Source organism: Rhinolophus sinicus, chromosome 5 (genome assembly GCF_057876585.1).
Source record: "Rhinolophus sinicus isolate RSI-liver-muscle chromosome 5, RSI-T2T, whole genome shotgun sequence".
Lineage (NCBI taxonomy): Eukaryota > Metazoa > Chordata > Mammalia > Chiroptera > Rhinolophidae > Rhinolophus > Rhinolophus sinicus.
This window is the reverse complement of record NC_142505.1, coordinates 49,591,012-49,618,785: the sequence shown is the minus strand read 5'-3', so window position 1 is coordinate 49,618,785 and position 27,774 is coordinate 49,591,012. Positions and strand designations below refer to the sequence as shown.

Genomic DNA, 27,774 nt, shown 5'->3' with positions numbered 1-27,774 from the left:
GTATATTATACTACAGGGAAGCTGAATATATTTTTAAAAGACATACATTCCCTATTTGAAATTACTTGACTCAAAAACTTCCCTTTCTGAAGGAGGATACATAGGAAGCAGTCCGTCTCCCATGAGCTACCTGTCTTACTTTTTAAACTGTGGACATATCTCAAAAGCCAGCTGATCTGTTTGCAGGCCAATGTCTTTTATTCGGGGAGTGAAGTTGCAGACGGAGACTGGAAACCAACATGGTGAGTATGAGGTTCTTTCCTGACTATGGAAGTCCAGCTGTCTAGTGGGATGGCCATCAGGTCGGTTCCACCCTCTCCCTCTTCTACCCTCTTTTCGGGCTACTTATCGGTTCAGATCTGAGTTTGGCACCCTCTCCTCTGCATTAGGACCTAGAATTCCTCAGTGTGAAGGGAGCAGTGATTTCACTTCTATTTTCTTGCAGGGCATGCTCTGTCAGGAGTCTGGAGATTCTAAAGCAAGCGTGGCCAAGGGGCTTTGTTCGGATGGCTGTCCAAGCACTCCACCAGGCAGAGGGGCAGGAGCAGGTCCACGAAATGCTATGCTTCTCCTGCTACCGGTCTAGAGATCAAAGGGATCTCTCCTCTTCCTGCCCAGCTCTGAAGAGAGGGCAGGCCTGCAGGGGCAGCTTCTAAACAGGGGAGCAACCATGACAAATGTGTCCGAGATCTGACTGATAGCACCGTTCTGGGGATGGACCAGATTAGTGCTAACTCCACGCACAAAGTGCCCTGCTTCCCTCACTTCCGGCCCCAGAACCCCTTCCCTATAGCTGTAGCCACAGCAGACAGCGTCAGGCTCCGCTTCTCCTGGTGGCCCTTGGCCTGGAGAGGCAAGGGACAATGAAGACCTAGAAGGGCAGAGGTCCCATGGGTAGGGGTGGGAGTCATTTCTATCCCATCTGTTTTTTCTGGGCTAAGTCTCTTTTAAGGCCCTTCCTTTGCTTTTCATCTGATGAAAGGGGAGGGGCTGGGAAGAATAAAATAAAAGAACATAGTAGGTGAAAGGCTTTGAAATCAGGCGGCCACAGGTTCAAGTCCTAGGTCTACTAGTTACAAACTGATCTCTGGCAAGTGACTCATTCTTGCCAAGCAGATGTGAAATAACAGTTCTACGCCTGGGATGGTAGAAGAATTCAGGACTGTTTCCAGGTAAAGCACCCTGTGTGTGAGATTTTCTGCGTGTTCTGTGAGTTTTAGATGTTTGGATTCAGCCCTAGGAATTTAGGGACTTACTGTGTTAGAGCAATTGGATTTCTAGACAGAGGAGCTAAACAGAGAACAAGCTGCCAATTAACAGTGCCAGGTCACCCCAAATGTGGTGAAAGCATGGAGAAATAAACGGGGGCCTAGATTCACAGTTTCCTCTTTGTTCCAGTTTACGGTCCAACATTTGTTACCCTTTCAGACTGACTTCTTCTGGACCGAACACTTGTTTCTTAAGCCACTAGACATGCTTTGCTGGGAGAGAGACATAAGCTCCCTGAGGTTCCTGGCTGGCCCACTGTTCCCAGCAAGCCCTGGTAATCAGAGGAGCTCTACCTGGGGATCCCCCCGGTGCCAAAGTCAGAAACTTGAAATGCCTGTGCCATCCTCCACCTTGTCTGGAATCGTATTTCTAGGCAAGCCATGGGTTTCCTGTGCAAATGCACAGGCCACGACTTCCCTCCTTCAACACATCCTAAAATTGTGTATCTCATTTTTGAAGGCCATTAAAACAACAACCACCACCAAAATAAAAACCCCAAAGAATTAACTTATTTTTATCATTGTGGAAAAATTACCGTGTTCACGAGGACAAGAAGAAAACAGCAAGTTTGCATCAAGATGCAGAAGTTGGGGGGACAGGTGGGGCTCAGTAGCTTTCTAGCACATAATTCAAATTCTCCCATCCGCAAAATGGCTCTTAGCTTTGTAGTCCAGATTTATGACTCAGATTTGCAGAGGACAAGCACCTACTTCAGGAACAGAAACTCGGATCATGTTAGCGTGATGTCTGCTGTTGTCTGCCTCAAGCACTGGGCTGGAGCGGATTCTGAGGCTGTGCTGGGCTCTGTGTGGCTGCTGGGTGGGGCTGTCTCGGTCTACAAAGTAGGTAATCTTGGTGCCCAAGCACTCTGCCATCCCTGGCCTGCGGTGTGTCATATCCACAGTAACACGTACGTGGACGCGCAGGAGGGAAAGTTCTGTTCCACCACCCTCGCCTCCAAGCACCAGGAGGGCTGGCTCTTCCTAAACTGCACTTGACTGGCACACCTGTGTGGGGAGGATGACAGCTCCACTCTGTCACCCCTCAGGCAGGTGTGGAGTGAACTTGCTCACCACTGTGAACTGTAAGTAAATGCTCAGGATTTGATAAATGTGTACTGAGATTTTGTAATGCTTGCAAAATTGCAATTCTCTCTACATCTGTATGGAGGACAGCGAGATGCATCGCTCTAGGTATGGTGAGATGGTGGAGCTGCCAAAGGACACCGCCTGGGAAGTGTCAACACCTCCCAAAGTATATTACAAGGTACAGTGCAGCATCCTAGTCCTGACCCCAACACCAGACAGCAGTATTCTTGCAGAGGTGTGTGTGTGTGTGTGTGTGTGTGTGTGTGTGAGAGAGAGAGAGAGAGAGAGAGAGAGAGAGAGAGCTTTTCAATATTAGTAATACAGTTATAGTGGAAGGTAGGGGTGGGGGACTCAACAACCAGCTTCTTCACCTCTTCTCCAGCATCTTCTCACCTGAGCGCCCCCTCACCCTCTGTGCTATAGTCACACTGGGCTTCCAGTAGCTCCTAGGACACACTGGCATCTCTCCAGCTTCTCAGCCTTCCACATGCCATGTCTTTACCCAGAATGATCCTTGTCCCTTCCCCTCCCTGTAGTAAATTCTAGCCCAGCCTTCCCTTGCAGCCTGGTTATAACATCCATAGGGATGGCTGCCCCAGCCTCCCAAGTCAGATTCCCTAACTGTATCCTCTTATGGTACCAGGTACCTCCTCTTCTTAGCACTTTTCACAGCTGTAGTTTTCATATATTTGTGTGGCTGTATCATGAATGTCTATTTCCTCGCTAGATTGTAGGAGCCATTTGGATTGTAGGTCCATCCATTTTGCTGTTTCTTAGTTTCATGCCCATAGCATTCCCAAACACAGAACTTAACAGTGAAGGAACACAGTAGATGCCTCCTTAATAAGAAAAATAACACCGATTTTCAGAGATGAGATGAGTTGGGGTCAAGAATGAGAGTCCCTCTAATATATCCCATTTTTATATAAGGGTGTTTTCACCTTCAGGAGAAATGTAAAACACCAATAAGTAGAGACACACCAGTCGCTAAGAAGTAAACACCTACATTGCCTATTTTCAGGAATGTCTCAGTACATTTAACAATCATAGCTCTTCACACACAGCAGCAGGGCACAGCTGCATTTCCAAATGTCTTCATGGTAAGAGCAACGCGGGGCCATGGGTAGAAACTTATAAACATCAGCTGTAGCAGTGGAGAGCAGTACACTGAGTTTATTTTCTCCTCGGCCCTCATTAGAATCACAAATGAAATGTTGACAACACATGAAGGAGCCTGCTTGTTGAACACAAATGTTTCCACTCCTATCAACCTCGAAACTCTGATAGTCATGCTTCATGATGAAAGCTAAACAGCCCTGGGGAGGTGACTACATGTTTTCTCTAATTACGCAAGGATGGGGAAAAGGGCCCCTACCAACGAGGGACTGACTAGAGGAAAGCTGGGTAGGTAAACCTTTAAAAATAACAGCACAAGCGTAGTAGGTGGCCCAATATGGGATTCTTGGACTAAAGGATGAGAACATTATTCATCCTTTGCACCAAAATGGGAAGTTTTGCCCATTATAAATCAGGATGGAGGTGCATTGTAGTCAATGCAGGACTTTATTTTGCTAACAAAAGTCCCACATGAAGGTTGCAGTCACATGACACCAACAGCCAACCTTTTTTTGTTTATGGGACTATTTTGATGACAAGCAGAGATATGTAGAGCACAAATTCACTTAGATTGCAGCTGATTCTAGGCAAATACACATTTACACACATGCTTTATAATCCAAAAAGATGGGGAACTCTGTCACACAAGCAAAATGCTCCTTTGCGTTTAACTCACTGTGTTTGTGCCAACCCAGATTAGTGCAAATAGATACAGCCGAATTGCCTAGTCGATACAAACACAATAATAGAGAAGATACTAACTAATGTATATTGGTATGTGCAGAAGCATTTTTTTGCTAAGATTCTTACATAAAAGTATTATTTAACTCTCCCTGCAAATCTGCCAGTTTTGCCAGGGTTCCTTTGTACAGATGATTAAATTGAAGATCAGAGAGGTTAAGTAACTTATTCAAGGTGATACAGCCAGTGAAGGATGGAGGCAGCATTAGAACCTAGATGGTTTCATTCCAGGTTCCATGCTTTTATAACAGGGATACTGGTCTAAGATGAAATGGTGAGACAAATGAACGCTGGAATAACAGAAAGGATTCCTACAGTTCAGGATCTGTAATTGGTGGGTTACAATGTAAGTCCTGCTTGAGACAATTGTGCTTTCCAGAATATTTTCAAGCCACATGTATCAAAGAGCTAATATAGTGCAAACTTTAAAGAGAAAAAGGCACAACACAGATTTATTATTGCATCACAATATACATACACTAAGCTATAACTTGAAAATATGAAAACCACATTGTCATTTATTTCAGAAACTGAACTATCATAATATTCTAGAAGTACAAAAGCAAATAAAGATTCACCAAGAAGAACCGCACAAAACATTCATTTCATGTGTAACATGAGTAAACAATCAAACATAAATTTGATTCCAATTTATATTTTTGGGGCAGGGACAAAAGTAGTCAATCAAAAGATCTAAGTAGAATGAGTCAGGGTGAGTTGGCCAGGCTTCCTATGCTGCCATGTTTCTTGATCTTTCTGTTTCTTTCATTAGCTTTATATCAACCGGCATCTGTCTATGTTTACTCTACCAGCTGCATGAGCTCACTAATTACCTTTAATCATACTTATCTGAAATGCATCTTTATCTTCACATACATCCTGTATGCAGACAAACTGAGTGCTGAAAGGCTGAGGTTGGGAAGACATTGGAATGGGAAGTCTGTACTTCCTCTAACCTTGACAGTGTAGAGTGGATGGACCAAAAAAAAAAAAAGAAAGAAAAGCATCTAGGTCTGCCTTTGCTACCAACCCAAGGACTTCTGAGACTTGGTTTCAGAGCGTTGGACAGTGTCACTATCCAACAAAGTCATATGTAGTCTTTTCACGGGTAACAGATTCAAGGGGATGAGATGATCAGCATAGACTCTGATATGATAAATAAGGATTCCTAAATAGCACCCTACAAACTGGTTACACTCTTTGAAGGCCAAGGGCCAGCAGGCTATGTCTTTTCTAGTTCCCCAGCACCTAGCTCAGACCTGGGCTCCATGGACAAGTGGACATTGAAAAGCAGTCTCATACATTTTGGCCACTGTCTTCCTTAGTTTTAGGAGGTTTGGAGGCCTACATTTCATATGCACAACTCCACTAGTTTTATCAGCTAGCTGAAGGCCAGGTGAAGAGAGTTTAAACTCCACAGTTAGTCCGATTAAGTAAACTGCTTGACTGTAGGTAGCCCTTGAACCTCACTTTTCGCCTTAGCAAAAAGGCAAGCAAGAATGAGGAGGTGCACATATCCTTTCCACCTTCTCATTAGAGAGACCATATGGCTCTTGGTTCGCCATTGATTGCCTCAAAAGGAAACCACGTTCTACTCTTCTGAGTTAGTTAAAGCTCCATACAATTATATTTGTAGCTTACTGTCAAAAAGAATGGATTATATTTTTTAAAAAAAGACCTTAAGACATAAAATACATAAAACTATAGGTTCCCTGAATATTGTACCTAACAATCCATGTGTTTGCAATAAATATGCTGGAGATCTTGGGCAAGTTACTTAACTTTTTTATGCCTCAGTTTTGTCATTCATTCATTCATTCAGCATTTATTTAATAAACCTACTATGTGGTATTGTAGAGACTATGGGAAGAAGTATAAGAAACCATCTTCAGCTTATAGACTAGTGAGTTGTTGTCACTTTTAAGCGAGATATTGCAGATAAAATGTGGAGGCAGAGACTGCTAATGCTCTCCAAAATGTATGATTCCTCATTCCCCTTTTTTTAAGACACATACCTAGACTATGTTTCCCAGCCTTTCTTGTTGTTAGATATGATCATGTGACTTCACTCTGGTCAATGAAATGTAAACAGAAGTGATAAGTACCATGCCCGATCCCATTTTCTTCCCCCATCAGTCAGCTGATGGAGAGGGTTCTGAGAACTAAGAGGAGGGCATAGTGAGAAGAGGAAGGAGCCTGGGTCCCTGAATAACTGCGTGGAGACTGGCCTCCTGTCAAATTGAACTGGACTGTGCTAAGAATAATAAATAAGCTGTTGTGGTGGTAAGCCACTGAGATTTTGTTACAGCAGTTACATGACTTTAACTAATACAAATTCTCAGCAAGCACTGCATAAACATGACTGACATTTTAAAATATATTCCTAGTTCTCTTGCTGTTTTATAATATGAAAGAGAAAAAGAAAAGGAAGGTAGAAGGAAGGTAGAAGGAAGGAAGGAAGGAAGGAAGGAAGGAAGGAAGGAAGGAAGGAAGGAAACAATACTGAGGCCCGTTAAATAGCTCTCTATACATTTTATAACTGGCTGCCATCTAGTCATCCACAATTCCTAGGAAAATGTTCTCCCAGTGCCATATTTCCTCCACAATCAAATACAATGTCTGAGTGGCTTTGTGGTCCTGAGGGCTCACTTCCTCCTGTCTTGGGCTGCAGCTGGCACTCGGCCTGGCTGCCTCCCTGGCATCAAATCACCACAGTACCTGCTTTGGATGGGGACCCACGGGCAGGAATGGGGAAGCACTTTGCTGTGATTTTACCAAAGTCGATGTTAAAACCGGGAGACATGCTTATATGCATGATATAGCTTGGTCACATGCGGAGAGCATTTGGCAGAGAAAGATAGATGTCACCTTTGGGGCGAATCCTTGTGGAGTGAGAGGAGGCGAACTCTCGGAAGCTCCATTTACACATATAACTCAGCTAGTCACTGGAAAATGAGCCATCTGAAATGTTCCGATAAATAAAACGCACCTCTATTTGCTACTTAACGAAGCTATTTTGTATTTTTTAAATTATAGATGTAATAATACATGCTGGTTATAGCACATTGAACATACAGCGGTGTAAACAGAAACATTTAATTTTCCTTTCTTCTCCGTAAATTATCCCTGCCTCTGGGTAATCAGGGTATTCCATCTTCAGACAAACCAATGTACAGTTTCAGGGTGAACCCCTCCACTTTTCTTTTTTGTTTTTTGCAACAGAAATGGGATTACACCACGTGCATTCCTATTCACATTGCTTTATTTAACCTAACAATTTATTACGAGTATCCTCCCAGGTGAGTATATTTAACTCTAACATATTCTTTTAAACTAGCTGTATAACACTACCTGGGAGAAAAAGGATTTGAAGACAGCATCAATTTTAAGAATTAATAATTGTTGCTTTTTTTCTGGGAGTGGGGGAGATGAAATGTTAAATAGACCAATTTATATTAGGAAACATTCTGATTTAACATGGGCAAACGTGCATAGGAAGTAGACAGAATCTAGAAAAGTCTTGAAATCTGAGGGTCATGGTAACCACAAACTCCGAGAGTGTGTCTGAAGCAAGTTTCTGTGTGAGAAACTGGACTCCTTGACTAGGCGTTGGTACCAGGCGCCCCTGACAGTGGAGTCTTCCCCTCTAGGGCGTGGCTTGGCCTCACCTGATATTTGGCATCTTTCCTTGGTCACTTTTTTGCATGCAGAGTTGAGTTGCCACTTCTGGGACCTGGTTCCTCAGGGGAGGGAGGGAGAGAAGGCACTGCCGGCATTAGAATGCAGATCACGAACCCTCCCTTTGTTCTCTGGGCTCAGGTCAGAGGGAATAAATCAGCCTCCGCATCCAAAGTCCTTCAATGTTCAAGTGTGCACTGCCCATCTTTTAATCACCAGTTAGTCAGCAGGGACAAAAGGGAACCAAAGAACCCCTTTGAGCAGTAAGCCATGGCTCCCAGGAACCCACTGCTGTGGGGGTTCTCTGTGCGTTCCCAGGGCATTCACATTTGAAGTAGGAGCAGCCGACCCCAACTCTTTGAGGTCCAAGAATACACACTGCTAATAGGAAATGCCACTGTTGATCACTTTCTTTTCCAGATCTCTACCAGACCCGCGCTGTGCACTTAACACATATCACTGATCCTTTGCGTATCCAATGAGGTGGTATTGTCTGCATTCTACAGATGAGGAAGTGGAGACTCAGAGAGATTCTGGGGTTTGCCTAAGACCACACAGCTTTAGGGTGTAACTAGCATGCACGTGTGCTTCTTCATTTAGCCACCCAGCCTGGCCTTGCAGGTTTCCTGGCAGGTGTCCTGGCCTCTTACACCAGCTGTGCTGTCAATGGATTCATCTTTTTCAGGCCTCTGAGTCCACAAGATGTGGACCCTAGTTGGGCCATGCAGGACACAGCTAAATAGCTCTGCTGTAACCCAAAGAGACACTCAAATTCTTTGTTTGTCCAAGCCCTCCGAAAGTCTGTAAATACAGGGCCTTTTAAGTTCGCTCAGGTGTTCTGACCAGAACGACAAGATTTTACACATAAGAGGGCCCTAAATTCATCCTACCCAGCTTTCTCATTTGATAGATGAGGAGACAGGGTGGTGGGTGCACCCAGATGGGTGGTGGAATTTGGGGGTGGGGAACAGGTGATGGTAATGGAAGAGAGACAACAGTGGCTATAGAATGGGCCAGAGCAGGGTTTGCACACTACGGCCTGTGGGTTGATCCAGTCCTCTCCACTTGCTTTTATTAATATGGTTTTACTGGAGCACAGACTCGCCCTGTTTTTATGGATTGTCTATGGCTGGCTTTGTGCTATATCAGAAGTTGAGTTGTTGTGACAGAGACAGTATAGCCCTCAAAGTCTAAAATATTTACTACTTGGCCCTTTACAAAAAAATGTTTGCCGACCCCTGGGAAAAACAGAGGCACACGAGTCCATGTGAGTTATTGTAACTTTCTGGTTCTTAGAGCAAACTTTAGGTTCATAGGTATTTGTTATATTATGATGAGTTAATGGCTGAAGGATTCACATGGGCCATTGATAGTCATGTGTCATCAAGGAATGATTATTATTAAATTCTCTGCACTGAAAATAGACAGATAGGATGGTGGGAGGGAAGGGAGGAAGGATGGAACCATTTTGCCCTTTTTAGGATTTAAATGGCTCTTGGTCGCCTCCACCTGACTTTCCCCCACTGTATCTCCCATGCTCAAAGAATGTTGGAGAGAGGACAAAAGATGGCAGGCTGAGTAAGCAGGTTTTTCAGGAAGGGGGCAGGATGAGAACGTGGGTCCTCTGAGACATGAAGGGGCTTGGCCAAAAGAGAAGAGGGATCCCAGAGAGCGGGCAGTAAGGATAGTCACAATCTGATTTTTAATCTTCATTCACAAGGGGCCTCTTCCCTTGGTACCTGAGGGGACAGACTTCCTGGTCTTTCATCAGGACCTCCCTCCACCTGTCAAGTCAAGGTTGCTCTTTGAAAGCTAGCAGCACGAAAGTCCTGGAACACATTCTCATGGGTAACGGTTAACATATGAGATCCGACAATTAAGTTCGCGAACTCATCCTAGAAAAAGTGCTACATACCTCATTGCTGAATATTACTATAGTCACCTTCGAAGTACTCTCCTTGGGAAGCTATGCACTGATGCCAGCACCTAGTCCAGTCTTCAAAGCAATTTTGGAACTCTTTTTCTGGAATGGCCATCAGAGCTGTCATCGTATTACCCTTGATGTCCTGAATATCATCAAAATGTCTTCCTTTTAATATTTCCTTTATCTTCAGCTAAAGAAATAAGTCATTGGGGGCCAGATCAAGTGAGTAAGGAGGGTGTTCGACTACAGTTATTTGTTTACTGGCTCAAAACTCCCTCATAGACAGTGCCGTGTGAGCTGGTGCATTGTTGTAATACAACAGTCATGTATTGTTGGTGAAAAATTCAGTCGTCTAACTTTTTCATGCAGCCTTTTCAGCACTTCCAAATAGTAAACTTGGTTAACTGTTTGTCCAGTTGGTACAAATTCGTAATGAATAATCCCTCTGATATCAAAAAAGGTTAGCGACATCATTGCAGCAAGTTTGCGAACTTAATTGTCAGACCTCGTATATTAAGGCCATGACATGCATTGTTTAATCCTGGGAACAATCTTGTGAAGCAAGGACTACCTTTATCCCCATGTTAGAGCTGATGCCAGGAAGCTCCCAGTGGGCAAGTCATTTGTCCAGAGACACTGAGCTAGTAAAGGGTGAAGACAAATTCAAATCCACACTCATCTGATTCCAAATCCCACACTCAGCTGCTCTGTTGCACCATCTGGGGCCAGGGAGTCCACTTCATGCTGGTTCAGGAAAAGCACATGTTTTTTCACCTTTATATGTAGTCACCATGGGCACACAGGACGTTCTAGTATGTTGAAGGGCAGCTTCAGGCACTGACACACCACCTTAGCAGATGGCAGAAGATTTGCACATTTAAAGAAACGTTCCACTCCCTGGTGAAAAGTTCCCAACAGCGTCAATTAGAGGACAGTTACAGTTCATTGATGCCTGATGCTCACAGGGGCAGCTTCATTGTTTTATACGTGAAAAATCAGGGCAACGATGAAAGATTGAGAAGTATTTCCAAAGTCATGTGAACCGAAAGGTCAAGGCAAAGGGGGTGGGGGTGGGGTGGGAGGAGGAGGTAAGGAGAAAGCAAAGACGCAGCGGAGAAGTATTTGTGGCGCCAGGGAGAAGAGACTGTGATGTCCACTAAAGGAAACCATGGCTATGAATTTCAGGGCATCAAGACCCTGTCAACACAGCTAATCCGCACGGATGTTGGCTGAATAAGACTTCGATGACCAAACAAGTGCACTGTGGAAACCATGTCAGCCTCCAGCAGGCCAATTTGTCCTCATATTACACACTCTGCTGGCTCTGTCGCTAGACCCCCAGATCGAGGAGCCACAGTGAGCAGCCCCCAACCCGACAAGGGTTGACACAGCATGGTTAATAAGTCAACAGAATTCAGAAACCATGACCGGATTAAGAAGGCAGTTTTATTTTGGTGCCCTGGACTTCAAGCAGATTAAATAATCAAAAAGGCTGAGCCACCGGGGTCATGTCTGAATGCTACAGCTGTTCACCGAGGTTTGACAAACATTCTTTCGGTGGCTGGTCGCCTGAATGGGAAAGGCAGCGATGATCTCGGGGAGGTCAACACTTTAAGAAAGAAGAGGGGCACAATCAAAAGACCCTCTAAGGGAAAACAATCTCAGCCAGATGGAGACAGGGGACGGACGGCTTAAATAAGTGGTCTCCTGAAAGCAAAATTGTTTTCTGTGTTGAAGAAAAGCACAAGCAAGATTCAGAAGGGAATAAAAAGCTGGATTCCGAGTTTGCCATGCCCGCGGCTTGTTGATCTGCAGATTCATAAAGGTGGGCTACGGGTTCAGCGAGGAAGCCCGTGGAGACTCAGTCATGAAAGGTGAGCCATGATAAATCCCCTTGTGTCTTAGAAAAGTTCCCTGAGAGAGGAATGGGATTCCCCTCAAAAGATGTCTGTGGGAAACCTGTTTTCAAGGTGTCTTTCTCAAAAGACCAAACAGATACAGAAAATGTCTCTGACGAGAGGATTTATGTTTGTGCACTGTTGGGTCAGAGGAAGGGTTTGGGCACAGAGGTACCCAGCCATGATCAGATATGCAGTTGGCATGTCATGGACCATTTCATAGAAAATAGCATGCTTCAGGTTGGAGTTCATATATCATCCACTTTGGAGGAGGTGGACGTGGAACAAAAGAAAGAATGAACAAACTGGCTGCGATCGCAGAAAGACAAGCCTTTCCTTAATAGATTTGTGGGTTCTGTGGAAAACATGTTCTCTCGTTTAAGATTTGATTTCCTACAACTAGTTAAGACTTGAGACCCACAGCTAAAGTGCGGGGTGTCGACTCATCTCTGATGGGTAGACATTTGGCTTTGAAAGGAGTTATTTATGTTACTTGCAAAATTATAGACAGCAAAACAAGAATTTCACTCTTTTGTACTTTGGAAGAGGAAAGGGGACTGCATCCCGTGAGCTAAACGTCCTCAGCAGGCCCTCCAAACGTCTTCTCTATTGCCCCAAAGCACCGATCACACCAGTAGAGAATTCAAGGAAAGGCTCCAGTGCATTTGACAGCCACATTTTCCCTAGTCAAGGCTGAAAACAAACAAACAGACAAACACAAAAGTCTCTTTCAAGGCCATTTTTATGAGCAGATAATTATCTTGCGTTTCAAATATTATTTGTGGCCTTGTGAATTCCTCTACCAATTTAACCAAATATCCTTGACAGATGTTTGCCATATTTTGAAATTCAGTCTCAGGAAAAAAGAAGGGAGTGACATAGCTACTGTGGAGAATGATCCAGCAGAATCTAAGAACAGTCAGCCTCCACCCTGAACGCTGCTAGGGGGCTCCCGTGGCTGCTAGAGACCCTCTTCCATATGTCCACATGGCAAGGAGTGCCGTGCAAGGACGCTCTTGGCAGTATCATTTGTAGCAAAGAAAAACTTCACCAACTCAAATGCTCATCAGTAACAGAGTGCCTAAGTAATAAATGGCATGGTCTCACCATGGAATATTCTAAGCATTAAGAGGAATAAATTAGCCCTCAGTATATGAACATGGACAGATTCATTGTGAAGGAATAAGCTGCAGAATGAAACATGCTGATGCTTACATTTATGTAGGTTTTTTTTTTTTTAAAAGCAGTATAGTGTGTGTGTGTGTGCGTGTGTGTGTGTGTGTGTGTACGCACGTGTGTGTAAAAGTGTTTGACAGGCAGTAAAGCACAGTAGGTAAGAACTCTGACAGACTCTGGAAGCAGACTGCCTGGGTTAGAATCATAACTCTACTAGTTTACTATACGTGTGACCTTGGGCAAGTGATTTGAAGCTATTCTCTGTATCTCAGTTTCCTCACCTTCAAAATGGGGATAATAGTAGAACCAGATTTACAAGGTTATGAGGAGTAAATTAATTAAAATATGTATATAAAGCAGTTAGAATGGTGCCTGGCTGAAAACACATGCTATTTGGTTATTTGCTATTGTTGTTATTAAGACTGTTTTTTAAAAAGCCTAGTGGGATACAACAGTAATGGTGGGAGTGAAGGGTCTTCTTGTAGGAAAACATGACTTGGGTGCTAATCAAGGGAGTTTAACTGTATCAGTGATGCATTGTTTCTTTGAGTTAGAAGAAAAAAGAGAAGAAAGAAACATGATCACTCATGAATGATTGACAGAACTGTGTTATAGGAACATGGGTGTTTATTATGTTATTCTTACTCTGTTAATGTATTTTTATAGAATTCTTGAATTAAAAAGGGGACAATCATGATTCATGGAATTATTAACACCTGCAAAGATGGGCATCAATATATAGGAATGCTTTGGACCTGCCCTATCTAATATGGTACCCATTGACACCATGTGCTGTATAAATTCATTAAAATTAAATGCAAATAAAAATTCAGTTCCTTGACTACAGTAGTCATATTTCAGATCTCCGCAGCCACATGTAGCTAATGGCTACTGCTTTGGACAGTAGATATCAAACGTTTCCATCACCACAGGAAGTTTTATTGGACAGTGCTAAGCTGGAGCATACTTTTCAGAAAAAGTGAATATCTGAACTTCCTGTCACTTTTCCACACTTCTGGCCCCAGATAATTCTACAAAGGGCGTGTGCTCCAGAAAGATTTTTTTATCTTTCTATTTGATATCCTTAAGTTTTCCATCTTCTGATTTCTGAGCTACTGAGGAAGTATCTTTTCCAAGGTCTCTGGCAATAGTTACCAATAGTTTGCAATAGTTATTGAAACTGGGGATGTACCCAGTCCAGGCCCACTCTATGAAAGATGGTGAATGGCAGAACCTCTGTTTCAGGTTGTGGAAGGTGGCTGGCACAGAACCACAGTACCTATGAATTCAAAGTGGGAACAAATGGTGGTGCCACTTACAAACCAGTTCCTATCCCAATTTCTTTCTGTTTGTTACAGGTGAATTGTTCCTGCTTTCAAGTGTGATTTTCGTGCTCCAGGTGGTGGGTGCATGCCCAGAGAAGTGCCGCTGTCACTCATCTTCAAGTTCTGTAGACTGCAGCCAGCAGGGTCTGGCTGAAATTCCTTCCGATTTGCCTCCTCAGACTCTAACACTGCATTTACAAGATAACCAGATACACCAGCTTCCCGCTTTTGCATTTAGGTCAGTGCCACAGCTCACATCCTTGAACTTGTGCAACAATTCTCTTTCAAATCTGGCCCCTGGAGCATTCCATGGACTTCAGCACTTGCAGGTCTTAAACCTAACCCAGAACTCCCTTCATTCCCTGGAAAGCAGACTTTTCCACTCTCTTCCACGCCTGAGGGAGCTTGATTTGTCATCAAACAACATAAGCCACCTTCCCATATCCCTGGGTCAGCGTTGGGAGAACCTAACCATATTTGCAGTCCAACAAAACCAGCTTCAGCAGCTCGATCGAGCGTTCCTAGAATCCATGCCCAGTGTGAAGCTTCTATTTCTCAAGGAGAACCTCTGGAAATGCAATTGCCACTTGCTCAGTCTTAAACTCTGGCTGGAGAAATTTATCTATAAAGGTCAGTAACGTCTATTTAGAAATCCCTATCTGTGTGTTATGAGCCTAGGATGAACTTCATCTGTTCTCTGCATTAGAAGGAACAGTGAGGCGTGTGCAAGGGACCAGTGTAAGCTTTTCTCACATTGATGCCATTTCACGGTATTGCAAAAGAGGCAAGTGAGTCATTAAAGGGTATTTAAAGTCACCTACAAATATGATTCATGGAGATAACATTCCACTTTTTGGTTAACAACAACATTAAGTTATGTATCTGGAAACTATATGCCTTTAAGAAGGATGGAAATTCTATTGCTACCTGAATGGCTGCTCAACTCCAAAGTGGCATCAAATTCTATTTTCAAATATGATCCAACTGGGACATAGTATCTCCCCCGGGACATATTCCCTTCTTTGTCTGCTTCTACTCATTTTCTTTAAAATTATCACTTTGGCTTTAGCAAATACCATTTATTGAAATTGGATGCAACAGGGCCACCTCTCCAAACTTACTTTTTCTTTAACCAGATGTCAAAAGCAAGCGATCCTAACACATGAAAGATGAGGGGCTCTGGAAATCACCCAGGGGTCAGCAAATGACAGCGGAGGGCCAAATCCAGCCCACCTCCTGTTTTGGGTAAAGAAAGTTTAATTGGGACACATCCATGCCAATTATTATTTAGTGTGTGTGGCTGTTTTGCAGAATAAGGGCAAAACTGAAGAGTTTTGACAGAGACTGTATGGCAAAGCTTAAAATATTTATTATCTGGCCATTTACAGAAAAGTTATCCAACACCCTTCTAACTCAATGCTAGCCTGCTATCAAAGGGAAACTGAGGCCCAGAATAATTCAGTAACTTGCCCTAGATGACAGGGTGGAAGCACAGATGAGAAAAGAATGAATGGCTTTTGTGTATTGCCCCTACATTCTTTCCTCTACGTCACAGTGCTTCTTTCCTCCTAACTTTCAAGCATCATTCATTCATTCCTATATTTGAGTGCCCCTTATGTGCCAGGCACCTTTCTAGGCACTGAGAAAAGGTCATTGAACAAAAGATCTCTATTAACATGGAGGTTACATTCTGATAGTAGAAACAGATGTTAAATAAAGTAAAATATATGTTCAGAAAGCTGTTCATACTAGGGAAACGATGAGGCAGGGTAAGGGGAGAGAAAGTGAGAGGGTGGGGGTTCCATTTTAGATAGGAAGAAGGTGACATGGGTGAACAGGACCTGAGCAGTAAGGAGGAATGAGCCATAATTAGGGGAAAGGATGGCAGATGCAAAGGGCCCGACAGGGGAATAAGCTTGGCTTGACAAAAGAGTGCCTACAGCAGAGAAAAGGAGTGAGAGAGCAGATAGAAGGCAACACAAGCGTTCAGGGGCCAAGCCATGTAGGAACATGCAGAAGAGGTTGAGTGAGACATTTGGATTTTATTTTAGGTGAAATGGAAATCTCTTGAATTTTAATCAGGGGAACAATATGATCTAATTACATTTGTAAAGGTCACTCTGGTGACTCTGAGGAGAGCTGTCCAAAGGCTGCAAAAGAAGAAGCTGGGGGACGAGAAAGTGTTTTCAGTCATCCAGGGAGGAGACGGTGGTGGCCCAAACCATGGTGGTGAGAAGTGATCAATGTTGGGAGGTATTTGGAATATTGAACTGATAGAAATTGCTAATGGGTTGGAGTGTGAGATGAAGAAAAGAGAGTAATTATGGGAAATTCATTTTTTTTGGTCCTGCAGGAGTAACCAGATGAATGATGCTGGTAGCTAATAAGTGGCAGACTGGGGAATGGGGGAAATGGGCGTGTGGAAGGTGGCAAATCAAGCATTCAGTTTGGGGCATGTCATGTTTGAGATGCCCATTACATACCAAGGGCAGCTGTTGAATTTGTGGTCGTATGTTTGAGGCTATAACTCAGGAAGACAGGAGAGCTACCGTATTTCCCCGAAAATAAGACCTAGCCAGACCATCAGCTCTAATGCATCCTTTGGAGTAAAAATTAATATAAGACCGGGTCTTATTTTAATATAAGACCCGGTCTTATATAAAATAATATCATATAATACAGGGTCATATAATATAATATAATTAATATAATATAATATAATATAATACCAGGTCTTATATTAATTTTTGCTCAAAAGACGCATTAGAGCTGATGATCCGGCTAGGTCTTATTTTTTGGGGAAACACGGAACAGGCATGAATTAGGGAATCAGCAGAGTCTGGATGGTTGCAGCAGTTACACAGAAGGAAGCAGGTTAGAGTACAACATGAGTTCAAATATGCAATATTGAATGAGAATGCCTCTCAACAATATCATAGCAAATAGCTTATCACTAATTAGCTGATCTTCAAGTTGACTTATAGTAGGGGTTATAGAATCTGGCAAACATATTTCTTATAGGAGGCTGCAAATAAAAGTATTTACATCTAGAGTTGAAGTGGCATTAACTATTGTGTTCTGAACCAAGTGGTAAGCATCATATAAAGATAGTTTTCATCAAAGAAGAACATTCCTTGACAAATAATAGTTCCCAGGTCCGGGACACTAGAAGCAACATGAGATGGAATGAAGTTCCCTCTACCCTGCCACAAAGTTGCTGTAATCTTTGGGCAGATTAGTTGATGAATACTTAATAATATCTGTCTCCTCCACAAAAACATGTGCATAGATTTTATAATTAGTATTCCTCTTTCTCCATTCGTAAGTAAACAAATCATCTTTATGCTAATAGCTAACTGTATTAGACATTTATTCTGGGCTAGGTATTGTGCTAAATATTTGACATACTTTATCCAGTTGAATCCTCAGAGTAATCTTAGGAGGTGAATTTCATTATTTTCCCCTCTCTCACTTTCCAGATAAAAAAGTAGAGGCACAGGATGGTGAAGTAACTTGCTTAGGTTAACACAGCTAAGTAATGGTCAGACTCAAGCTCCAATTTCTTCCAAGATAGTGGTTAAGAGCTACTAGTAGCCAGATGGGGGATAATGAATGCCTCGCAAGTTGGAGCTTCTTCCGTTGTCAGCTTCCATGAATCTAGAAGGGAGTAGGACCCTCAAGGTATCGTCAGCAGACTTTCCTCCAGGGGTGGAAGGGTGGGAGGTGAATCCTAGCTGAGGACACAGATGCACATGGAGCTCTTGGTGGCTATAACCCCGCCCTTCAGCCATGTCTCAGGTTCTAGCCTGTGTATCTCCTTACCTCTGGGCCCAAAAGCTGTGTCCCCCACCCTAACATTGAGCAGCAAGAAGTTGTGGAACTGGAGAAAGACAGCGTTTAAGCCTGGAGCAACTGGGTGAGCCACCCCGGTCTAGCTGTAAGTCAGCTGATGGAACTGATAGAACTGCTGGTCCCATGGCAGGTGGGCTTTCTTCCCCTGGTAGATGTCTAGTGCTCTTTTGCTGGGTGTGCACCATCACTTCCTCTCAAAGCCCCACACTTCATTTCTATCTCTCTGGCCTTCTGCCTTACAACAAACTCCCAAGCAGAGGCATAAAATGGTCCACGAGGCAGGAACCCTTCATCACCATGCAGCCTGACGGCGCCTTGGGCTCATGGAGCAGCCACCCTGCACAGCTGGTCTCCTGCACATCAGCTCAGGAAAGGAGGAAATTCCTCTGTTAACTTTTTGCTTTAAAGTTGGGACTCTTGACTCTGGGGATCCCTGAAGAAGTTAGGAGGGACCCAAGAGTCTCTAGCAGTAGGCGATTCAGTTTCAAACAGTGGCAGAAAAAAAAAGGTGTGGGTTGAATTTTGTCATAGCTACTAACCCTGATATGACCTGGGCTACCGTAACTTTTGCACTGCAAACTGGCTCCAGCTACTAACAAGGCCGTGTAGGACTCGGCTCATAAACCTCAGATAGGATATATGTGAAGGCAGACCCCAAACTCTGAAGTGCTATGCAATAGAAGGTTATAATAACATTGAAGTGATGGCTTCCCACATTTGACTTTCTGGTATAATTTTATAATTGACCTACGGTGTGTACAAAGAATCTCCAATCTAACTTGGCTAAGAGTGGTGCTGGGTTTCATAGCCATCCTTGGGGAGGAGTTCATGGCAGCCGTGGGGGGGAAGTGAGACAGGTCATAGGGGTGAGGTTCTGCCCAGGCAAAGGGCTTTACTGAGGGTCATTGTGTTCACTCTGCTGACCTCAGGACGCTCCTAAGAGGAGGAAGTAGAGACAGGCAGCGAGTGTTGTGGGAAAAACTGGGATCAAGGGGGAGAGCTGGGTTTGGGTGTTGTTCTGTCCACTCATGACCTGGGTGACCTTGGACAAGAATTACCCATTACAGTGGACTTGTGAGGACTTACCTAACCATGCTTTATATACGTATTATCAAGTTGGATACAAATTTGATGTTCTTATGGCAACATTAGTCAGAGAATTCTATTTGCCTGAGGTCACATAGTAAGTTGGTGGTCAGATTTGGCCAGAATGGAATCTGTTAGTTCAGTGCCCTTTGTAGAAAAGAATTCCTAGGCACCCCAACCCTGTAGTCTACATACTCGAGGAAATCAATTGCTTTAAAGAGAATGGAAACTGGGTCTAATAACCCATTGGAAAGTTTGGTACTGGAAGTACTAACTGTTCCAAAGCCTGAGGAGATGCGTTAATTGTACTTAATCCCATGCATTTCAGTAAATGTTACTGCCAAATCTTCAGATACACAGAACACTCAAAGACCATGACCTCCCCATTTGGCATCACTGAAGACTGTTGTTAAACATAGAGCCTTTGTAATTAACATATAACATCACGACAAAGCACATTTGTCTATTTATTTATGTATGTATTTTAGATTTCTGATGGGAACTTGGTACAACAGATTTATCTGTGTGGAGGGGCTCATTAGGGGCATGAGTGGCAGGAATGCACCGGCTACAGTGCCCTCAGGTTGTGCTCCAGTGTCCCTTCTCATCAGCTTTTGCAGTGCTTTTCCCTCGGCATTTGTAAGGTAAAGGTGACTTGGCTTTGCATTCTTGGTCATACATAATTGCCAATTTAGTGTGTGGCATTTTTAGCATTTGGCCAATTTAGAAATCCTAAAATCGTAAACTATGGTTGTCAAGTTCTTTGACTCCAGGAGGGTTAAAAAAAAAAAAAAAAAAAAAAAAAGGTGCTTTATAAATTCCATCTGCCTAAGTTTTTACAGGCTGAAGATTTTGGAATTCAGTTGTATCAGGGTCTGTTATCATCCTTTTGCTTTTGTTTTTTAAAGGTGGAATAATGGACAGTGTCATCTGTGCATCACCGGACACCTGGAAAGGAAAGGACCTCCTCAAAATCCCTCTTGAGCTGTACCAGCCCTGCCCTTTCCCATTTCCAGGTCTGCAGACCTCGCAGCTGCAGCCGCTGGGTTCTGCCCACTGGGCTGTCCCAAGCCCTCCTGACAGCGACAGTGCAGGGGAGCCAGACCACGCAGAGCATGAGCTCAAACCCAAGCCGAGGCCAGCCAATCTGCGTCACGCCATGGCCACCGTCATCATCACCGGGGTTGTGTGTGGGATTGTGTGTCTCATGATGTTGGTAGCCACCATCTATGGCTGCACCTATGCAGCCATTACAGCCCAATACCATGGGGGCCCCTTGGCTCAAACCGAGGAGCCTACGAAGACAGAAGGAAAAGAGCTGCTTGACAGCTCACCAGCCTGACAGCTTCCAATTCAAGCAGGAATAATCACTTTAGAGCAGAAGGAGGTGTCTGAGTAGGGCTGCCATGTTCACTGTGACTGCCTCAGTTTGCTTTTTCCAAAAGAAAAAATTAAAAGGATGTATTCGGGAAAAAAAAAAAAAAAAGAAAAGAAATAAAGAAAAATACTCCTGGGAAGAAATGTATGTTGAGATTTTAAAAATACCACAGGTGAAATAGAGATGGTACTTGTGCTCTGTACCTGAGAAGTTATTAGAATTATTCTCTGTGGGAGAAGGCCATCACAGAGAAAGGGGAGATGCCATCTCTTTAAGGTACTCTTCCCCGCATGAAGTTGCTTTTACAGAGCACAGAAATCAGATACGTGTGCCAGTCAGCACTCCTGGGAGCTTTATGGTCTACTGGAAAACTGTCCAATTTCAACTGCCTGGGAAGAAGCTGGTGATCTTACCCAAGCGGCACTGACTACATCTATAATTCAGTTCATGTTAGATCGGTGATAATTTTAGACGTTGTGTATGTTATATATTTAATGGGAGTGTCTGTTGGTTGAGAATTTCGTAGCTTGCCACAATAGTCAGATTATATTTAATTTTTTAAATCAGAAAACCATTTGGGGCTTTCTAGGCCACAGAGGAAGAGGAGGGTTCCCTGACTGCAGAATGGGACTCAGGCCCAGGGTCTGGGGAAGATTTTTGATGCAAGGGTAAATAACATATACACAAATACAAAGAGGATGGGGAGCCAGAATTTGGGGCATTTATTACTGAAAGGCCATATCTACTAGGCGATTGGAACCTTCCATTTATAATTCTCACAGCAGGAATGAATTGAGGGTGGGCTGAGAGCGAAATAATGGCTTGTGTGTATCTGTATCTACATATACATAGTGTACAGACTCGTACAACCACACCCACACATAAACAAACTCGGAGCAATCAGTTTACCCACTAATGAAATGCAGCCGTGGCAGGGTGGAAGCCAGCAGCTGTTGACCACCACCCAGCTTGTCTACTCAACACTCTGGGATAGGAAGTAAGAAGGAAGTCTGAAGAGAGTGGGAATTATCTAGAGACTCAAGATATGTGGCAGCAGCCATCCTGAACATTATTTAGGCCGTGGTTTAAAAAAGTCAGGTGTGGCTTGCTTTACTCCACAGACGTGGTCCTGAGGAGTTGCATGCAAAGTGAATTTTTTAAAATTGAATCATCATTTTAATGCAGTAGGGGAGCTCACTATTTAAAGGAACCTTTCATGGAATCTTTCTGTAATGACAATAATTGGCTCCAGATTTATGCATTTTGTAAATTGGCATTTTCTCATGCTAGGTTTTCTTAAAGTGGAATCTATCTGCTCTCTCTCTCTCGTGATGCCCCATCTCATACTTAGTCACCTGTTAGTATTAAATGACTTCACATAGAAGAGTTAAGGACAAGTCAAGAGCAGACAATGGCAAATGTAGGGCAAGCTGCTCCTCCAGAGGCTTTGAAAGACATTGCTAATCAATCCCAGCACTTTTCCCAGCTGAGCCTGGATGGACCACAGATGCCGTCTTAAGACAGCACTGTAGGCAACCAGAACTAATCAACTGAAGTTGGTTCAAAGGATAAAACACATTTGCCATTCAGGGCACTGGCTCTGCATTCCCTCCCTCAGGCCATGTAAAAACTGGTTTGAATCCTAAATCAGTAGTCCCTTCCCTAACCTGGAACGGAACGAGAAGTCTCCTCACCCAGCAGTGTAAAGGGCCCAAGGGGAAAAGACCGGTGAACCTACCACAGCCTACCCTGCAGGACACACCGGCGTGCCCCTAAGGGTCACAGAGGCCCACAGTGCTTCACAACTAGTGTGGGCCCCACACACGCCCGCAAGCTAATGATGGACCATCTTTTTGGAGCAGCAATTTGGCTAAATGATTTTTCTGGGGGAAAAGCATAAACTTTGATGTTAATGTTTTCTGCATATTAAAACAAACCTGGATATATTAAAGAGTAGATTGAAAAATGAGCATGGATTTTAAGATCAAAAAGCGACCCCAGAGAAAGCCAGCGGTTGCATCAGCTCCATCCCCAGTCCTGGTGCGTCTTTTCTGGCCTGATTCGTGTGCCACTGTAGTGGACAAGGCGGAGCAACTGGTCAAGGATGTACTGAAACAAATCTTTCTTTCCCTTGCCCTGGCCAAGCAAGCAATATGAGAAAGGAAATTTAGAAGATCCCTTTATATGTCGTGTCCATTTCACCAAATGTTTCTGGAGCTTGCACTATGTGCCAGGCATAGTGAGAGGTGTTCTCGTGAGCATTTGTCATGCAGTCCTGGCAACCACCCCGTGAGATACTTGAACAGATATTACATAAGCTGATAACTACTGAGGCCAATAAGCGTGCTTCCTGTCACTGTGATTTGAGACTGCCAGTGTACAGTGCTCTGCCAGAGGTTTGGTGACATTGCAGGTCAACCCCATCCCCCTGCCCGCAGTGATTACATGAGAAAGCATCCAATATACCACAGAAAACCCTGAACGTGGCTAGAACCCTCACTTGTCAACACCCACGTCCTGTTAGATTTCTAAGTACAGATGATAACTCAGGCAAACAGATTCCTGTTTTATAAGTAGTCTTTAAGGAAAATGATTAAAACAGTGCATACGTATATTCAGATTTCTATCTTTTGCCTACAATCACCACAAACAGCAGTTGGCAATGAAAATAATTACTTACCCTGAAATGTCAACAGCTTCTCAGCGCAGAAAAATATAAATCAAATTGTTTAGATTAACAAATGCAGACTTATCATTTGTTAATATGAGAAATGAAATGTTTTAACTGTAAAAAACATCACAGATGAAAGACCCAATTTGCAGGGTATTCTGCGAGAACCACAAATTATCTTTCACAACCACTACAGCTCATGAGGGGTAATTTGCAAACGCCTCACAGATTAGTTTCAGCTGTTTATTACTGCTGTCATATTCATAGATTCCCCCTATAAAAATGCCCTTCCATCATAGAGCCTTGCTAGGGTACACTGTGAACAAAAATGATGTTGACTGTTGATTGTTTCTGAGAAAACCATCTACAATATAGTATTTTTTCCCCATCATATTTAGTGGGACGGTATGACGATAGCCTGGTGACTTTGGCTCTGCCAGAGGTCACAGATTCACAAGAGCAGCCCCCAGGGATGCTGTAGCTGTCTGGCTTGAGGCCTATATGGACGCAGTATGAAGAATGCACCCTGTCACAGAGGCTGTGGAGAAAGAAGACCTAGGGTCACATCTATACCTGAAGAACTTTTAAATATTAAAGCAAACATCTCTGACCCCGCAGGACAAATCTCGTGTTTCTGATGATAACATGCCAGTGGACAGCTGGGTGTTTTATTTTTCCTTACAAACATGAAAAACTGAAAACTGATTCACACTATTTCCTCCCAAAGGTTCATGAAAATCAAACCTCATTACTCAAGTTAACCAAGTTGCCCCAAGAAGTAAGACACTTCTGTCTTAGATCCTAAATATCAAAGGACGTGGCTAAATCAATTTCTGAAATGATATAGCTATAGCCCACATGAATATAACTGCACAACTGTTAGAAACCTTTCTGTGGCAGATCAGGAAATAAATGTTTACAGTTTGATCAAACCCACCAGTGTGTCCATTGTTAAATACTAGTAGTCAGAAACCTACCAGCAAATGACATTCCACCCCCACAAGGCAGCATTAGGCTGTGAATTATATGTGCAACTTCAGGGAACTATCCTGTTTTCCTTTTTGATGAAAATGCTTCATGATAAGTATTTTTTTATGCTCAAATTGCAATGAGGTCTCAAAGAAACCCCCATCCTATTCAGAGAAGCAGCTTCATAATCTACCAGTCTCCTCTCAGACACTAGACTGGACTATCCACCTACTTTTCACTCTGATGACACTAAATATTCATTTGGGTGAATAGGATGTCACCTAGTTACAAAGTTGTCACCATCAAAGAGACCCTGAAAAAGAACCAGAGGGTTGGGAGGTGGGAAGGTCCTTGGAGAGCATTTAGTCTAGGCCTGGCAGATTTCAGGATAGCTGTGACTAGCCTCCCTGCCCATTTCAGACACTGTTAACAGATGAGGACAAACTTATCTACTGAGCCCAGCTAAGGCCACAGACTCCTTCTAAATCTGTTTCCTAGGTACCCGCTACTGATCAACTGGAGTTGACATACGAGATTAAACCTATTCGTTACCCTGATATAGTTTCATGTCCTTATTTTACAAATGGGAAATTGAAGCATGGAAAAGGAAAGGGACTTTTCCAAAGTCATACAGATAATTAACTGCAGGCATGATAAATACAGTTGCAGGAGCATGTAGGTAGCATGGATGATACACTCCAGCCCCACTATTCTGCACTCGTTCTGTGTGAACTACAACACGAAGACTACGGCATTATTATAGTAATGCTGTGGATAAAGACAATTAGAGTACACCACCACAACATTTACTGAGCACTCGATTTTGTGCCAATTGTTTTCCAAGCATAATATATTCGTTTTCCCTAAGCCTCGTACGGACCAAAACATTTGGGCTTATTATGGCCACATTACAGATGAAAAAGCAGGATGATTGGGTTTGAGTCATTTGTTGAAGGTCACACCACTAGTAAGTAGTGGAGTAGGAACTTGGATGCAAGTCTCTCCAAGGCCAAAACCTGGTCACATTTTGGGATATGAAAGGTCCAAAGAAGTCAGAGTTGGGATCCCTTCCTGGCACTGCCAGCCCTTGATTTAAAATATGGCAGAGAAAGAAATCCAACCACCAACCAGTATGTCCTTGCGAGAGCTGTTCCCACCAACACCCAGGAAGCCAGCTGAAAAAGCCAAGGCAAAATGGGAAAATTAAGATTTTTCTATCACCCAAGACTATGCTAGCCTGGAAAAGATGTTCTAGGCTGGGAGGGGAAGAAACTCCACTGCACTCTCTCGTAGCTATATGAGAAAAACGATAAATTAGGTGCTGGCCAATTCACAGTATTTGCCATTGAAATACTTATGAGTACAATGAGGTTCCTAGAAATTAGGAATACTGGTCAATGATATCCAAGTCTCAAGGAGGAATGCCCACTACCGAAAGTAAAACAAGACCTTCAGACAGATGAGAGTCTGAAGGAAGCGATTAATAGTCTACACTACTCATCCTTATGCTGCTTTTCCTTTCTCTGAGAGAGTGGGCTTCAAAAACCAGAGGGAAACCATTCTCTCCTATATGTAGAGCATCTGAGGACTCCTACAACCCCGGCTATCAAGACCACTTGCTATCTTCATCCACTAGAGATGAAGAATCTCTACAATGTAGCATATAACAGAATGATAACAGGAAGGGAGGACAATAAGATATGCACACTCTAGGGACCATAGTTTTTATCTACTGTTTCTTACAAGGAATGAAAACTACAGACTACTTTGGTTTGTATAGGCTAAGCAGTCAGATCACCACGCAGCAGGAGGTGGCATCCCTTACCAATCCTGCCATGCCACACTCAATGGAAGATATCTGGACACTGGACCTTTGTCTAGGGGCTGTGTGTAACAACCAGCCTTTCATATTAGTCTCCAAGTAGTACTCTAAAGTCAACAATAAAGGACACTCCAGGGAGAGTGATTTATCCTGTTCATTGGCAAATACCCCATACTTTAATGATGATTAAAATTAAGAAAGATACCTAACTTGGAGCCCATTAAAAGATACTTAGGAAAAAAAAGGAAGGAAGGAAACACACTGCCCTCAAGATGCAGAAGAAGTATGAAAAATCTATTTTAAAACATATCCCAATACAACTTTTAAAGTTTCTGAGTGGATTTGGTGCACATTATACCCACTCACAATCCATTGGCCAAATCATGTCATATGACTAAGTTCAGAGTTAATGAGGCACAGAAGCATACAACTCCAGTAGGAAACACTGCAAGTGACATGGCAATGGGCAAGGACATGCCATCTCCTTACAGGGAAGGGAGGAGTTAATAATTGCAAACAATCAGAACATAATAATAAAATAAAATAATGACTAGTGATAGTAAATAATAAGCAAATAAGTAAGTGACAAATGAATAAAATATACCACAGTCATCATCAGAGGTACAAAAGAAACATAGCAACATATTGAATTAGTGATATAGAATACACAATATGGAATACTCCCAGATTATAGAAGGGGGAAAAAAACGTGAAAACAATAGAAGATGATTGAAACAAAGGAGCAAGAGTGAAGAATCAATACGTAGATAACTGGCTTTCTCCATAAACAGATTAGAATATATCAAACAGAAGAAAAAAAAATCGGCCAAGGTATTTTCCTGAGTTACAGAAAAACTCAAGTTATGTAGATCAAGAAAGGCTTACTATAAAACAGATTAATGGGGAAAAAAATCAAAAGTTAGTCTAGGTTAGTGTGTGGCACATATAAGTCTCAATTAGTTTAAATCAGAGAAAATAAATTAACAAATAGATTTGGGTAAAATTTTCAAATTTAAAGAAGAAATTAAAAAAATTTAAACCTAGAAACCAAACAAATAAAGACAAAACTTAACAAGGCACCAAACTGAGATTGCAATGTTCAGACTTGCAAGGACTCAGGGAATACGATAACTTCAGAAAAAAAAAATATATCTCAAGATACACTTTAATTGATTAGGAATGAATTATAAAAAGCTAGAGGAAAGGACGGTGGAGGAAGTATGTGAGAAGGACTTAAAAATGTGGAAGTCATGCCATTAAAGTGACAGCGATAAGCACTAAAATCAGTGAAAGTTAGAGTTAAATCTCAGTGGTTTTGCTAATATGGCTACAAAACAATACAAAGCCAATAATTTAACAAATTTCTAAGCACCAACTTCATGCCAGGCAATTTTCTAAGTATAAGAAATGAAGGAGAGAACAAAAAAATATAAAGTACATGCCCCACAGAACTTAACATCTAGCGGAGGCAGAAGATAAACAAATTAAAAATATATTAGGTGGGAAAAAAGCAGGTGTGAGTGAAAGTTACTGCTGGGGATTTCTTTTTTATATATGATGATCAGAAAAACCCTTGCTGAGAAAATATTTGAGCAGAGACCAGAGGGAAATAATGGAACTGGTGATGAAGATAACTGGAGAAAAATTTTCCCAGGGAGAAGGCATAGCAGATACAAAAGCCTTGAGATAGGAGCAACATTAGTATATTTGAAGAGCAACAAAGAGGCCCTGTGGCTATGTTTGTGTGGACAAAGGCAGAAGTAGAAGGAGATGAAGAGGGG

The 27,774-nt window shown here is 42.8% G+C and overlaps 2 protein-coding genes across 5 annotated transcripts in view; one reads left to right on the top strand and one right to left on the bottom strand.

Annotated features, from left to right (window-relative positions):
• The window catches only part of CACNA2D3 (calcium voltage-gated channel auxiliary subunit alpha2delta 3), an 837,281-nt gene that overhangs the window by 112,202 nt on the left and 697,305 nt on the right, over window positions 1-27,774 (bottom strand). The window lies entirely within an intron of this gene.
• LRTM1 (leucine rich repeat transmembrane protein 1) lies at window positions 93-24,562 on the top strand. Of its 2 annotated transcripts, none has more exons than XM_088798502.1 (3): window positions 93-242; window positions 14,249-14,845; window positions 20,062-24,562. In XM_088798502.1, exons 1-3 carry the CDS (start codon window positions 191-193, stop codon window positions 20,493-20,495), a joined length of 1,083 nt encoding a protein of 360 aa, XP_088654628.1. In that variant the 5' UTR covers window positions 93-190; the 3' UTR covers window positions 20,496-24,562. The 2 variants fall into 2 exon arrangements, with proteins under 2 accessions (XP_088654628.1, XP_019579795.2); XM_019724236.3 differs by lacking the exon at window positions 93-242 and adding an exon at window positions 10,903-11,690.